The sequence below is a fragment of the Xiphophorus couchianus genome, chromosome 19 (assembly GCF_001444195.1).
Source record: "Xiphophorus couchianus chromosome 19, X_couchianus-1.0, whole genome shotgun sequence".
NCBI lineage: Eukaryota > Metazoa > Chordata > Actinopteri > Cyprinodontiformes > Poeciliidae > Xiphophorus > Xiphophorus couchianus.
The window spans coordinates 15,240,922-15,256,608 of NC_040246.1; the positions used below are offsets into that span (position 1 = coordinate 15,240,922).

Consider the following 15,687-nt stretch of genomic DNA (forward strand, 5'->3'; position numbering starts at 1 on the left):
TGTGAAACACTGAAAATACAAAATATTAGCTTTGCATGATGTGCATTTTATTTTTTACTTGCATATTTTTTTATAAAGTTCCAGAATGGGTATTGGTTGACACCTTTCGACTGCATTACCTAAATTCAAAGGTTGTACATTTAAAAAAAATAAAGGGCTGGAATATAATTATATTTATAGGTAAAGCAAGATAATCGGCAGATCTGAGTCTTTGTCATATTTTAGCAAGCAAAAAATGTCTATAAGACAAAATGAAATATCTGAGTTTATTTGAGTCCATCAGAACCACATCCTCATTGTTGATTGTCATTGCAAATATCATCAGAGAGTCGTCCACAGCTGCTGCGCCCACGTTCTCACATCCATGCCATGGGTCTTGTGAGGGACAGACCCATAATGGAGACGTTTACCAATGGGGTAGAACTGAGCCATGCATTAACTGGTTAGAGTGAGACTTGAATCTTAAATCGGCTTTAGATTGACTTTATACTAGCTAGAAGTTTGTGTTTGGGAGGTTTGGTGCTCCCTTTTTGTCCTTTCTTTTGGTTTATTTTGAGTTTACTTTAGACTGACTTGTTTGGACATTTTGAAACTTTAATTTGCACTTTATCCTTCTTCAGTTTGTTAGACCCTTGTTTCGTGTTAATTGGGTTAAATTGTATTGTGTTTTGGTTTTGTGAAACCATCTTTTTTGTGATAAATCATTTTACATTCCACTTATTTTCTCTGGACACATTTTTATGTTACCGCCCCTGAACCCTTTGACCCTTTGGGGGCGTAACACTGTGATAAACTTTAAAGGTTTTAAAGTTTCCATAAAGTGCAAAACTGTGAATAATACTTACGTTTTATGCAGCGGTTGGGTCCTGGAGCCACTACCCAACCAGAGCAGCACTGCTGACCTCCACAGACATTTGGCCTGAAAGCACATGTACAAAAAACAGAGTGAATTAAAGGTTTGATGGTATTTAAAAATATATATCATTACACACTTTATAATCCATCTACTTTCTATACAAAGTTGATTTTGTGCAAGATTGTTGGGATAGTAGTCCCAATCGCCAGCAGAAAAAGAAAGGTGAGGTACACTATAGAGAGGTCACCAGTCCATCAAAGAGAGACAAACAAGTAGAACAACCATGCATTCATTCTTACCTAAGGACAATTTAGTATCTCCAATTAACTGAACATGCGTGAAATCTGGGCATGCACAGGAAGAACATGCTATCTCCAGACAGAAAGGCCCCAGACTGGATCTTCTTGCTGTGAGGCAACAGAGTCAAAGAATAACTGTGAATTAGTGAGGATTCTAACAAAAAAAATATCTCTTTAATAATTATGTACTTTCTAATCCTTCTGGTATGACTGGCCTGGAGCTATAACACTTTTGAGAATAAGCTGTACCAAACTTCTTTTTATTATTAATTTTTCAGAAATCCCTGTCTTACTGTGGACCAACAAGGTCCTGTTCTATTAGATGAGAATCCAAAGTGATCCAAACACAAACAGTGTTATTTGAACCTTGCAGGGATTATCTGAGACACGCGGGACATGAAAAACACCTCACATTTTCTATAAATCACTCAGCAAATGAGAGATGGCAAGTTTTAAACAGTCTGAACTGGATTCTTTGCACTCTCTAATCCACACCTGTAGCCCAGGCCAAATCTTTGTAGCAAGGCAGATTAAAAAGGCACCAGACCGCAAAAGCAACTCCAGAGCAGCAGTTAATGTGCTGAGATGGATCTGCGCCCCATCATCCTTTCACAAGATATTACAGTAAGTGGATGTCTGACTCATGGTGATTTGAGAAGATAACAGGGATTGACTCGTTGACCTCAGATGGATTGCGCTTATTAGATGCTGCAAGTGTTTCTGAGGCGTCACGGGGATAACATGCAGTCGTTTGGGCCCTCTGGCAAGCTCAGCTTTGTCATTAATCAAGCACATCAGGCCAAGCCCGTGCCAAAGATATCAGTCATCACATTCAAATTCCATCAAGGGATTTCTGTATGTAATAGAGACGCTAATGCAACAATACTACTAGGCTCCATGGAAAAATATGCATAGGCAGTTACACCTATTCCATACTTGATGTGGAGGGCTATCCGAAGCAACCTGAAATCTGTAATGTGCACTGAGAAAAAAAATGAGTCCAACTGAGTCAACTTGGATGTGATTAAGAGTTAAGTGTACCCAGATCTGCCAGAGTATGAAATCCAGTAAACAGAAGAATTGGAATGGGAATTCCAAGAGGAAATGTGTCACACATTCATTTTTGCTAACCGGCTGCAGATGATTCATCTGAAAATGCTTGAATAAGAACCATAAAACTCACCGTGCAGACTACTTTAAGGCAGTGTTTCCCAGATTTATGTAACACTTCGTTTATGGTTCCCAGGACTAAAGGAAACCCGTTCAGTCTATGTATTTTTGAGGAGAAAGTCAAGCAAAGCACTTACCATGTGCTTTTTTTTTTTTTGCACAGAGGAACTTCATTACAAGGGATCTCATTCTGAGGCTGGGTATTGTACTTTGCTCAGAGATTGAAATAGACAGATAATTTAAGTATGCCTCATTGAAATTAGAGTTCAATAAGATTGTCCTTATTGGCTGTGGTGGGACATAAATAACTTTAATTCACACTATAAAACCTATGGTTCACATAGATTCATATCTAACATGAATTGAGCTTGTGATACAGTTCTTTTTGAGGTGTGGTATTACTATAAAATGACCAACTTCAGTGAAGGTTAAACACAGGAAATGGGTGGATTAGCTTGAATTTTTGGGGGATTTTCTCTAATCTGAAGAGACTCAAAGTGACACATGCTGGCTCAAGTGTTTACAATGTTGTGAAAAATGGTTTGCCCTCTGATAATCTGTAAGAATACAAACCATTTCCTTCTGACATTGATTTGTAATAACACTTAAATGTTTCAAATTACTGACAAAATGTTGCTATCAAATGAAGATTACCTGTGTAATTACAGAAAGCAGTTTATTAGTGGAAATAAAGTGTTTTTGTTTTTTTTTTCAATTAGCCTGATTTGGTGAAAAAGTAATCATCCCAAAAATGAATTTTGATTTTTCTTTAATTAACCACATTTTTTAGACAGCTGTGATCAACTTGAGTAGTCCTACATACACCTAATTATCCCAATTAATCAAGAAATCACGTATAGAAGCTGTGTGACAACATAAAGTACACAAAAGAAACTCAAAAGGCCACATAATGTGATCTAACGAAATTAGAGAACAGAGTAGACGGGAATTAAAGTCACTGACATCAATCAGTCTGGAGCAAACTGATTGATGTCTGTTCCACACTGTATAAACATCTATCAGTCCACCATATGTGGGTGAGGCAAAATCTCCAATAAATCCACAGTGCAAGCTTGTGCATCCAAGCCTTGTTTTAAAAAATATAAACCACTAGCCTAGTCTCAGTGTTGTTGACTCCAGTTAACCACGATGAGAGCTATTATCCTCAACAGAGAAAACAAGAAACAGTGGTGAACCATCCAACAGTGGTGAACCTCCAACCTCCAATAGTGGTGAACTTCCCCAGAGGTGGTCACCCCACCACAATTAATGCAAGAGCTCAACAATGACTCAATCGGGAGGTCAACAAATACCCAGAATAACATTAAAGACAGAGGATAAAGTAGTGCCTGTGGGAAAAATACTTATTAGTGAAGAATTGCAAACAAAAAAGAGAACAGTTTGAAACTCTTAACTCTCATTAAGAGTTTGGGGAAGATATTCTGTGGACTGATGGGGGAAAAAGTGGAGCTTTTAGAAAGATGTGGGTCTTGTTATAGAGTTAGGCTTGGTGTAAAATTAACAAAGCATTCCAGAAAAAAAATCATACCAACAGTCAAACATGATGGTGGTATTGTGATGATCTGAGGTTGGTTTGCTGCTTCAGCACATGGCTGAATTGACATACTTTCTCTAGCAGAAAGTTCTGATGGCAAATGTCCACCATTAGTTTGTTAACCTGAGGTCAGCTCACTTGGGTTATTCAACAGGAAAATTATCCAAAGGAGGATTAGGATTTAAATCCAATAGACATCAAAGTTGCATCAAAGTTGCAGGACAGTAGCTCTCCAGGGCTGGACTTGGGCATCCCTGATTAAGACCATGTGTGAATGATCAAAAGTCACACTAAATCCACAATGTAAGCTTGTCCATTCAAATCTAGTTTTAAAATAATTTAGGTCAAATGTTATCATCATCCAGTTATCCAGTCAATACATATAAATAAAACACTGAGATAAATGCAAGATTATGTACACCACATGTTTTTAAAGTAAGGAGCTGCGTCTGTCAAGGTTTAGCTCGAAACTAAGCATGCTGTTCATGTGTCTCCTAACCTATTATCTGAATCCTCCTGCTTGCTGTTAAAATAAACCTTCAATAAGCTAGTCACATAGACAGTTTCCTCAACCCAAAAACAGCTCTGTAATGAAACATTTATACTTCACTGTCTGCAGCCTAAGGTGAACCATTATAATCTTGCTCTGATTATTATATAAATATTCACCATCTAGTTGAGTTCAAGCCATGTCCCTGTGGAGCATGGAGGAGAGGATACAGAAGGCTTCATTTAACAAAATGAAAAGTGCTCCATTGTGGAAACAACCCATCATCCTTTTAGAATTAAGCAGAAACCAAAAAGAAAGAGCCACTGGAGAAACAGGTGTTTCTGATCATGGTGCAAATTTGCAAATGCTCATGAGCCAATACTCTGGCTGAGCAACTATAATAAATGGTCACAGCAAGAACACAGAACGGAGGCCCACAGACTACAGTAGTGCTGCCACTCTATTGCTGTGATTGATGTAACTATATAGTAAGGTGTAAGAATGGCAGTGTGATAATCCCATGTCAAACAGCACAAACACAGATGATCCATTTATCTTCACACTGATTGCTGGTAAATAATAAAAAAAACCATTTAAAAAAAAGCCATCACCCTGCATCTCAGTGTGGTGTTCAAGTTACACTGTTGAAACCAAGAAGGTTCTGCAAAGGATAGTGAGGGAATATAGACTATCCTTACAACCATAAACTGTACTATCAGTACACAAACACAGCTTCCTGCCTTAAACATATTAAAATACCGATCTGTTAATATTATGCAGAGATATATTTAAAGCATTTATTTCTGTTCATTTTGATGTTCTTATGATTCAGTTTCTCTGAAAATTTAACAATTTATTACCGAAATGTCTGCCTCCTGAAATATATGCCCATGTACTGTGCAGTATATGCACACAATAATTGCTATACTCATTTTGGATGAATTACAGGAGCGGAACTTTGGGGCATTTGAGTGATCAGTTAGTGGTTCTGTTGAAAACCTAAGGAAGCCCAAGTTCTATAATAACATCCATTAGCTTTTCTGAATTGATTGGTCTGGTGTCTGGCATCTTGCTCGAGACAATGCCACATAAATTCCTTGTGGGATTTGTAAAATGTACTCCCATTTGAAAGCACAGAAGAACAATCTTCTTTTCTCCTGAATCCAGTTAAGAAACTTCTGACAATATGATGTGACTTAATACAAGGAGTGCTACAGATGGCCCATGTCTTGGCTACGTTGTGAGTGGTGACTCTGGAAGCAATGACTCCAGATGCAGTCCACGCCTTGTAAATCTCCTGATGAATGGGCCTTGTTTGACAGTTCTTTCATTGTTGAGGGTTTTCCTATTGACTGTGCATCTTTTTACTACCGTACTTTTTCCTGCCATTAAACTTACCATTCATATTCCTGGATATGACTCTATGAAGAGCCAGTTTTGTCAGCAATGACTCGATTCTCCTTATGGAGGGCAGCAATGACTGCTGAAAAACTGTCAAGTCAGCAGTATTCCCATGATTGTCTATTCATTTTTATTGGCATTTTATTGTATTTTGTATGTTAAAGACACTATAATTTGGGCTTTTACCAGATATATTCCAAAATCATCTAGATTGACAGAAATGCATACTTGAAATATATCACGGTGTGAAATCTATATATGCGTTACTGAAATAAATTGACTTTTCACATTTCAATTATTTGGAAGGGCATTGTATTAGCACACAATTAAATTGCAATGAATTGTTTTGATTTGACTCCATAGCTAAATTCGCAGCAAAGCTGGACTACATTGAAGAGCATTTAGCATAGTAATGTACACAAAACTTCGTAGCTCTTGTTACATCATTTGCTGGTTTCCATTACTGGAAGAAAAATTCTGCAAAAGTGGGCCACAACCGCAGCACAGTAAACCACAGGGACTCATGCTTGCTAGAGTAAAATAGGTCACTCAAATTCCTGCTCCTGCTGCCCCGCATGGCTTGAAAACAAAATGTTTGGGTGTTTATTATGGAGCAGAAAATTGTCACTCTTACCCAGCCAGTCGTCTTGTGCTGGAGGAGCCGGGCTTGCTGCTTTGCCTGCGGTTCACTCTGCTCGTTTGCGGGTGTCTGGCTGTGCGCTGCGCTCTGCCGTGCGACGATGAAACGAGGTCTTCCCCGGATGCGCCAGCAGCGTGAACCGTTTCACCTCTGGATGCTGACGCTCCCCTGGACGTGCGGTGCAGAGTTGTCGACTGGCCGGTGGTAGGTGTTTTCGAGAGGTCCAGAGCTTCTTTGGGAGAGTGACCCTGACTGATCTGATGGTCGGAGACCACCTGGCTTGCCCCGGTCCTCCCACCTGTTGCCTCCTGGTGACCGTCGCCAACCCGCATGAGCGCAACACTTAAAACCATTAAAACAGCTAATCCGGTGCGCTCCATTTCGGTCATGCAGTTTTAAAAGTAGCGCGCAAAAACTCGCAGATCGCGTTACAGTTTTTGTCAAGAGTCACAAAAATATGAGCAATTTTTTTTTATTATATATTTTTTACAAAACAAGCATCCTCTCCCAGCAGTGAAAGACGCCTGGATACCTTTTCATAATGCCCAGGTAACAGTCTGTCTTCAGGTTCTCAAATCACCTCCTGAAATCTGTCCACGGGTAGAAAAAAATCTCCAGAATTTATTATTTTTTTATTATTATTATTTTAAGCAAACATTATTCAATCTTCTTTAGCTTATGTTTAGGAGGAAAAGAAGCGCAGAGAGAGCAGCGGCTGAAAGGCTGCTGAAGCTGTGCTCCAAGTGAGAGTTTGAACCGTGCTCCCATGAATATCACCTCCTCCTTGGATCTGAAGTCACTGAGAATTTTTTGCAGGGGATTGCATGCGCTCCGCAAGAAGTAACACCCCCTTGTGTTGCATCCACACACAAGTCCATGTGGCCACACATTTTTCCCTCTGCCAAGTTACATGATGGGTTTCTTACTGCAACTCTTTTGAACGCAGTTGGAATGAGCGCGGATGCAGCTGCTTCGATCATTACCGTCAATTTATATTTGAACTGACAAACTATTACAATGTCATAAAATTTAAGATTACCACAACTTCCAGATGTTTCCCTGTGAGAGTTTGCGTTTCTGATTGCTGGATTAGTTTTAGTAAGGCTGTGGATTTTATGTACAAATGTACCCTGCTGCCATCAGAAGTTTCCTTTTTTATATACATTTATGCTGTATTTTGGTAGCTCACACAGATCAAACTCTAACCTAAATGTTGGAAAACTGGTCAAGTTATGTAACAGATCACGTTTCCCATCCCCTCTCATCCATGCTGCATCATCATTTTCCCTCTCACTAGCTGGAAACAACACATTTCTCCTCTCCCACAAGATCATAAACAGCCCAGAGACAATTGGCATGTTTCTTTCATTTAGCCCACAAAGATGCATGGTTTCCTCTCTTTTATATCAGATTAAAAACACAAAATGTATTGCGTCCATTCATGCTCTTCCATGAATAAATCCCACAGAGTGAAACTTTCAAGGTGACTTATCCTGAGAAGAATATCCCTAAAAGTACAATAGAGGAAAAAAACTGGATATTGAGGTTGCATTAGTCTTGCCTTTGAAAGCAGAATGGTCAGCTAAAGTGCAACATCCATGAGAGTGACCATGCAATATAATTATTAAAGATGCACAGGGCTAGTCAGAGGTTTACATGTACTCATCATCAGTGTGCGCTATTATGTAGGGCTACAATCTTAATTGCCCCTTAGGGTCCCCCATGACAAACAGGCTCTGGGTGAAGGGTCAGACAAAGAATGATTCAACATTCCCCATGATAACCGGAAGATGGAGACATCAGACATCATCCAGTATGGCGGAGCCAGGGTCCCCACTCTGGAGCCAGTCCTGGGGTTGGGGTTTGTCATGAGTGGCTGCTCTGACCACTCCTCACAGGGCCAAGCCAATAGGAATGGTGTTAGGCTGTCCTCAGTGGGTTTACCACCTGCAGGGATAACCATGAAAGACCGGTGCCAAAAGGATGGGTCAGCAGTCGAAGGTGGAGATCTCAGCGACCCATCCAGTAGAGACTTAGGTTAAGACCAATATATTCTGAAAACAAATTTAAATTCAGTGCACATGAGCTCAAAATGATGCACCTCTGATCTGGACAGTAACTGTAGCTTTCCATGCAAGTGTGGATTGACAAATTCAACGTTTTCACTCCATTGCCACTTTAATTATTTAAATCACGCAAGTTTAATTTATTAGCAATGAGCCAAACTTTTGTGGTTTCTGTTGAGCTGTTAGAGATATCAGGTCACGTCAACTGACTTTTAGGAAATACTTTTTCTATTCATTTGGGATTAATTAATTGTTGGATCCATCCATTCATCCATTGTTTTTCTCTTATTCTCATATCGGACATGTCCAGTTCTGGAGTCCCGAGCATCACTTTCCACACCAACACTTTCCAGGTCATTCTGGAGGATCCCTAGGTGATAAGTGAAGGAGACTCTTAAGGTCTGAGATGGATGAACAGTCATATTAAGAACAACATTCAACAGGGAGATTAATGTTTTCCGGCCCTGAGAATGTTTCATTACAATAATGAGAACTTTTGTGTTAACATCTGTCCAATAGAAAACCTGTCTACAGTGTGACCCAATAATAACCGCTTTACAGAAAAGTTTTAGGCTCACTCTTGTATTGTGGCAATATGCTGAGTAATTATGGCCCTTATGCCACAGAGCACTTTAGAGTCCATTAATAAAAAAATTTAAAAAGATGAGACCTTACTCTGGAGGAGCAGTGGAGATCAAAAGCTTAAGTGGTTGAGTCTGTCCTTAGGATAGATATTTTTTGTGTACTCTACAACTCAGGAAATCTAGTTTGAGCTGATAGTTTGAGCAAGACAATCCTGGAAGGCAAAACTGTTAGAAACATATCCCAACAGACTAATAACTTTATAAAACATGTAGCTTTTTATGTTGGTATATCACATCAGATCCTAATAAAACACACTGAATTATGTGAAAAGGTTCAAGACTCATCTCAGCTTTTAAGCACTTTTAACAATAACCAAATGTTTGCTTATTTAATTCAATATATTACTTCTAACTTGTGAAAGTATTGGCATAACCTGGAAATCTCAGTGTTTTCTTAAACTACCTTAGAGCTATTACAAGCATCCCTAGAAACAAAATCTGATCTTAAAATTACCTAAAGAAATAACCTAGGAGGAAAATAACTTTGTATCCTTAAATAAGCTTGTTGGGCCAAAGCTCTGGAGAGCTAAATCTATGATCATTCTGAAGGTTTTTGTCCCTTTGATGAGGATTATTTTGCCAAAGATTGTGATGTATTTGGCAAAGTGAACTTGGGTATTTTTCTGGTCTCAAGTGCAGCTGCAGGGAAACACATGAACAAACATTTAATAACAGTACAGCTTACAAAATCAATTTCTTAAAAAAACATTGTTGCTCTAGGTAGTATTTCATATTTCCACGTTGAGATGAGGATCATTTAAAGGTACTAAAGTTTCTTGGGCTAATGCAGCTGGTCAACAATCCTGACTGTGCTACTGAAAACCTCAAGAGTTACCTTTCATTCACAAGTACGCCTTTTTTGGGAATCACTAATGATCTGTGACGCAACCATCCATGTTATAAAAATGCATATTAACATAGTCCCAGCTGATACAATTTGCAGCATCTGGAGGAACTTTAGAATAAATGCTAGTTGGATGTCTCTGGCCATGACCAACACTTCTACACAAAGAGGTCTTTGAAAACTCTGGCATGACGACTAAGCCACTCCTATCGTTTTTCAAACACTGCAGAAATATAAGTGCATTACACCGCACAGTTTCTCACGAGGCAAAGGACTGCGTAGTAACAATAACAACACTTAAGCTTTAAATTTGTGTGTGTGTGCGTGTGTTTGCAAAAAAAAAACCCCAACTAAAGTTGGATTGGCTTTGTGTCCATTTATTATAATGCCTTTATTTTTTATTTTATTAGACAGGTTTCAGTCATTTGATGCAGAGTTTTTGAGGCTGGAACAATCACCACCTGCTTACTTGTCAATATGACTCTCACATTTACATCCACTCAATCTGGACAAAGTGCCCTATCATCAATGAGCAGGTAGAAGGTCAGAGTTCGAGCGTATCCATTAGAAAGCCAAACAGTATCAATACAGCCAGAATGTAGGGCTCCTATTATAAGTACAAATCAACAGCACATTTTTAGCTTCACCACCAGAATTTCAATTGACCTGTGTGAATCAGTCTCTGTGATGACTTTCAATGGAGAGCACCAACAAGGAATGTCAATCTCCTCATTACCTTTTCGCTGTTTTTTTACAAAGGCCCTAAGCTCTCCTTTCTTTTTCCTGGAGCTAACATAATGCTGACATTGTTTGTACTAGGCTGGGGGGAAATGTGGAAAAGCAATTACTTTTGGCAGAGATATACTTTGCAAAACGCAAAAGTTATTTGTTTTCTTGTGAGATTTTATTTCAAGAAAGCTTTTGTTTGGGATGGACAGGCAGGCTGCAATGAATTCAAACCTTTCCAAATTATTTTACATAAGAAAATAATAAAAGTGCATGCATATGTTATATTACCCCCAGTTCATACTTTACTGAACTTGAAGTTGTGGAAGCACAGAAGCATACAGAGCTTCTTCTCAGCTCTGCACCAGTAGTACTTTTTCTACTGGGTAGAACGGGCAGCCTGTTGATTAGTTTGAGCACTGCTGCCACCTAGTGACTGGAGGCCTGTTTAAGCCTGAATGAAGACAGTAATACACCTGTAAAGTCTTAGCATGGTGAAAACCAGTCCCTTGTCCTATGTTATTTGCTTCTCACATAGGGCCTGGTCTCTTGGCTGTTGAGAAACGATTGAGTCCTGGAGGTGTGGAGTGAGTGGATATTTTAAATTTTACCCAATCACTAACATTTATCTGTGACACCTGTAAAGCGCCAGTTTGACGATAAGAAGCTTACCAAAAATTACCTGTAAACAACCAGCTTCCTCTGCGAAGAGAGAAGTTCTTATCCAAATGAGGCGGCTGTTAATGTTAATTCAATTTGGAAACATGAACAACACAGGCTAAATGGCTTCGTTCACTTCGTCCACTGCCATTGCTAAAACTACAGCCAGACTACAATTCTAAAACAAAAACATCGTTCACAACTTCTCCTTTTGTTTGCTGATTGGTCTGGTCAAAAATTGGCCAGAGACAACCCAAGTCAAGGGGAGAAAGCCCAGACTTTGCTGGTAGAGAGAATTTCTTTGAGCGGAATTGCATAGGAAGGCAATGGACAGGCTAGTAAAGTATGTATCTGTATTTAGATCTATTCATCATAGATCTAAATATGAATATTTAGAAGATCCTCAAAATATGAACACATTTTGCAAGGCACTGCAAATTCTAGCATTGCACAGCACTATTAGACACAGAACAAAGCAACAATTAATCTTTCAAACAGAAGAGAGATCCAGAAACTTGTCAAATTCAATCTGGCTTCAGGAGTACTGGCAACATTTCTGACACATCTCACAACACTGGCAAAATGTCCACTTTGCACGCCTTTTTAAGGCTAAGAGATCAAGTCACAGTTTTTGGGTGTGAGTTGTTGAATAAATGCTGTCTTAAAGTTTGAAGACTGTAACATAGATGAAAGATTTAGAGAATCCTGTATGATGAAGTTAATATTTATGATCAGTGAGAGATGTTTTCCCTCTTTCTCTTTATTTATTACCTCACTCCATTTCAGTTTTTAATTCAGTATCTTTTCACCAACCATTCCCAACACGCATCATCCTCTTCCTCCTCAACCGCCTGGCTCTGACCTGGCAATAGAGACCCACTGGACATTGTGTCATTTTCATAGGTTCTCAACCGACCCACTGTGGAAAATTAAGGGTCAACCATTTTCCACATTAGCAGCTTCACCAGGAGGACAGAAATTGATATATGCAGCAATTACTCTTCCTCCCACAAAACCACCATGGACAAACTAATTGCCAAACACACATTATATCCAAAAATTGATGACTGTCTTAAGCATTCTTTCATAAGAGACAGCAATATTAATGCCAAGTAAGCATTAGAAGCTGTAATTTAAAAATTGGGGCAAAGGTGAGACAGTCTTCTGGCACAAAACATCTCTACACCGTTATTATTTTATTATGTATAAAATCTCTACCATAACTCAACCATAGAGTGTCTTATTTTAAACAAGATTTTTAGGATTCGGAACAGTCTCCACTGGATCAATTTTTTTTGAGTTATGCAGCATCCAATAAATATAGTAATTGCCAAAGGAGTGCCACAATTTATATGCAAATGCATTATTTATGTGTTTTTAAAATGATTTTGTTTTTATATTCAAAATAGAATGACTTTAACAAAACAAAAAGCTCATTGAACATTTAATAGTGTGGAATGTGCAGAGCTTTTTGTTTGTTTTTTAAGTCAGACAGCCACCAACTCTGACCACATACCCAACCAAGCTGCAATTTGCTAAAGAGCCAGTTGTTTTGCTATTAGTCTGCAGACAATTGAGCAACACAGGTTTTGGTGTATGATTCTTCTGCTACTTCTGGGAACAGTTGAGGGATAAACCTCATTTGAGAAATGACTCACCACTGACACATGCCTTTGAAATGACATTACTACTTGGTATGCAACTGAATCAAAGTGATTCCTAGTAGTGGTTTTAGCTTGGTTTTTACCAGCCGGCATTGCTCATGCAGTAGTTGTTTTTGCTCTCTTCTGCTCCCACTGTACTAAACTCGAGCAAGGAATCATGTGCTGTCTTTAGCAACAGCTTTAAGAATAAATAATCTTCTTCACCTCCTCCAATTAACTGTGAAGATCAAGTGCCCAGAAAGTTATGATGTGATTTAACCCTCCACATGAGGTCAATTTAACCTGAATTGCTTCCTATTAAGCATGATAAATTTGTTATTTTTCATTCCATTAAACATTTTCTTATAGACCATTTAATCAGAACAGACCCCCCCTTGGCCTGTTCTATTTAACAAGCAAATATTAACAAAAAACCCCCCCCAGAAAGTCAGAAAAATAGTTGAGACGACTTCAAGGGTTGTTTTTTTTTCCTTCCAACATACTTGAACTAAATATCCATCCCCAACTTTGGGTGGGCAACTTGCCAAGCACAGAGGTCAATGAGGTAAAGCAGCAGCATCATGCTTCAACTAAAATTAATTTTGTCAATGAAACTATGTTAGCATGGCATACAAGAAATAGTAATAAAGAGAAGATTAATAGGTGCATATGGGGTTTAAGGAGGAAGTCTCTGACAATTATGACCTGTTTGAAAGAGCCCTGAGGGCAGACAGAAGCCAAGGCCTCTGACAGATGTTAGAGAAAACTGCCCCATTCATCATGTCATTTTTATTGGAATCTCTTTGAACTGCTCTTACACTTTGTGTATCATTTATCTCCAGCAAAAACGGATAAATTATTGACAGACAACTGGCTAGTAGCAACCCAGCAAGACAGCTATATCTATAAAATAATCAGATAATAACTAACTAATCAATCTAAAAACAGGGAGTTCTAGGTTGTTAAATTCAATTCTAGTTCATTACTCTAGCTAGCCATCTTAAAATATGTAGCTAATTATCTTTCCAGTTTTAATGGCAGTACAGCAATAAATCCCTTCTTATATTTTTAAGCTTCCTTTTTTTTGTCAAGTTCAAGTTGATTATTAAACGTTAAAGGGGCAGCATTATGTAAAATTGACTTTAATGAGCTGTACTTCATGCTATAATGTTATTCCCTCATCAAAAATATACCTGGAGTGTTCATCCACGTTAGAGAAATCGTTCAATCTTCCATGGTCTCACCGGGCGCTGCCTTTTCCACGAAGCTCTTCCTCGGAGCTGCAGTTTCCAAGGTGAGCTTCCACCCCACACAGCACCCGACTCAGCTCTGTCAGAAGAGCAGTAGCAGCAATCAGAAAACACCAGGTGGAACTGAGCATCTGTTGAGCTTATTAGACAAGCTACTTCTCAGTGAAACGCTGGTTAAAAAAAACAAACAAACAAAAAAAAACCATTAGAAGCTTAATAGAGAAATGTGATGACTTGCTGAAGTCGGAGCACATCTGTGTCTTTAAGGAGCAGGAGTTTCTTAAAGAGACAGATGCCCAATTTAAAGGGCATTAAATTGAGAAGTCAAATATCACTACTGAAGTGAGGTCAAAATGTGAAATCAAATTTCATAATTTGTGTTGGTGAAAGTGGTTTTTATCTTGTATAGATAGATAGCTAGATAGATAGATAGATAGATAGATAGATAGATAGATAGATAGATAGATAGATAGATAGATAGATAGATAGGCCTTACTTAATAGGCCTTACTTCCTGAATGTCACTGCCCAGCTCGTAAATCACACCCCCTTGGGAGCCGTTGGGCTGGACTTCTTATTGTGCAACTCTGTCTACAATCCAAAAACCCACTTAGCTTTCAGGCCATAGTTTTCATGCAGACATGTAATTGGCATGTTGGAGTGTTAAGGCATGTATCACCCAAGGCAAAAACGACAGGGACAAGACAATAGGAAACAGCTTGCAAAACTACTTAAAAAAGGCAGAGCAACAAGCTAATTATTATTCATTTTGTGAACATTCCAGTTTGTTGCAATGTAGAAAATATTAATCTGACTGCTAAGCCTGCTTATACTGTTAAGTTTTATACAAAGTGCTCAGTAGGGAGCCGGAAGAGAGGCCTTGTAGAGACCCAGAGACCCATCTCCGGAGCAGCACTAAGTACTCAGCAGGCTTTAAGGGCAAATGTTCATTAGGGAGCTGAGTTTTAATAAGCCTGCAGACAGACATGCTGTTGAACAGCCTCAAGTGCCAGAGGATGTAAGCTTACTTATTCTCCTGATCTTTAAGAAAACTTTTCTCCATCACGATTGCCAAAATAAATAAATAAAGCTGAAGTATGTACCTTAGAGATACCAACAACATATCTGAGCATCCCACCGCTAAGACACATTTATCTTATTATCTCACACCGATAAGCAGATCTGCACATTTTAAATGGCCAATTACCCAGGAAATTCATGGCAGTTAAACTTCATCATTTGTACCAAGGCACTATTCAGATCCTTTTGTGTGCACTCAAAAATGTTCTGACCGTGGACCTTATCATCTTCTAGAAGACTCTCTTTCAAAAGATTTTGCTCTTGCAAAGATGATTCAAAAATAGTTTGAGCTCCAACTACTGACAAGGTTTTAATAGGATTGCAGGCATACAAACTATGTATGAGAATACCTCACAAATTCTAC

General features: G+C 38.8%; 1 protein-coding gene across 6 annotated transcripts in view; it reads right to left on the reverse strand.

Annotated features, from left to right (window-relative positions):
* LOC114134081 (latent-transforming growth factor beta-binding protein 2) overlaps window positions 1–7,204 on the reverse strand; it is a 111,789-nt gene extending 104,585 nt beyond the window's left edge. For 5 of the 6 annotated variants that reach the window (XM_028000357.1, XM_028000356.1, XM_028000353.1 and 2 more), the window contains exons 1-2: window positions 6,406–7,203; window positions 846–919 (exon numbers count right to left, since the gene is read on the reverse strand). In XM_028000357.1, the coding sequence (XP_027856158.1) occupies window positions 846–919; window positions 6,406–6,800 (469 nt within the window). In that variant the 5' untranslated portion in view covers window positions 6,801–7,203. Of the gene's footprint in view, window positions 1–845; window positions 920–6,405 lie in introns of all 6 variants that reach the window. The other variant, XM_028000359.1, reaches the window with a different exon arrangement.
* Window positions 7,205–15,687: the final 8,483 nt, after the last annotated feature.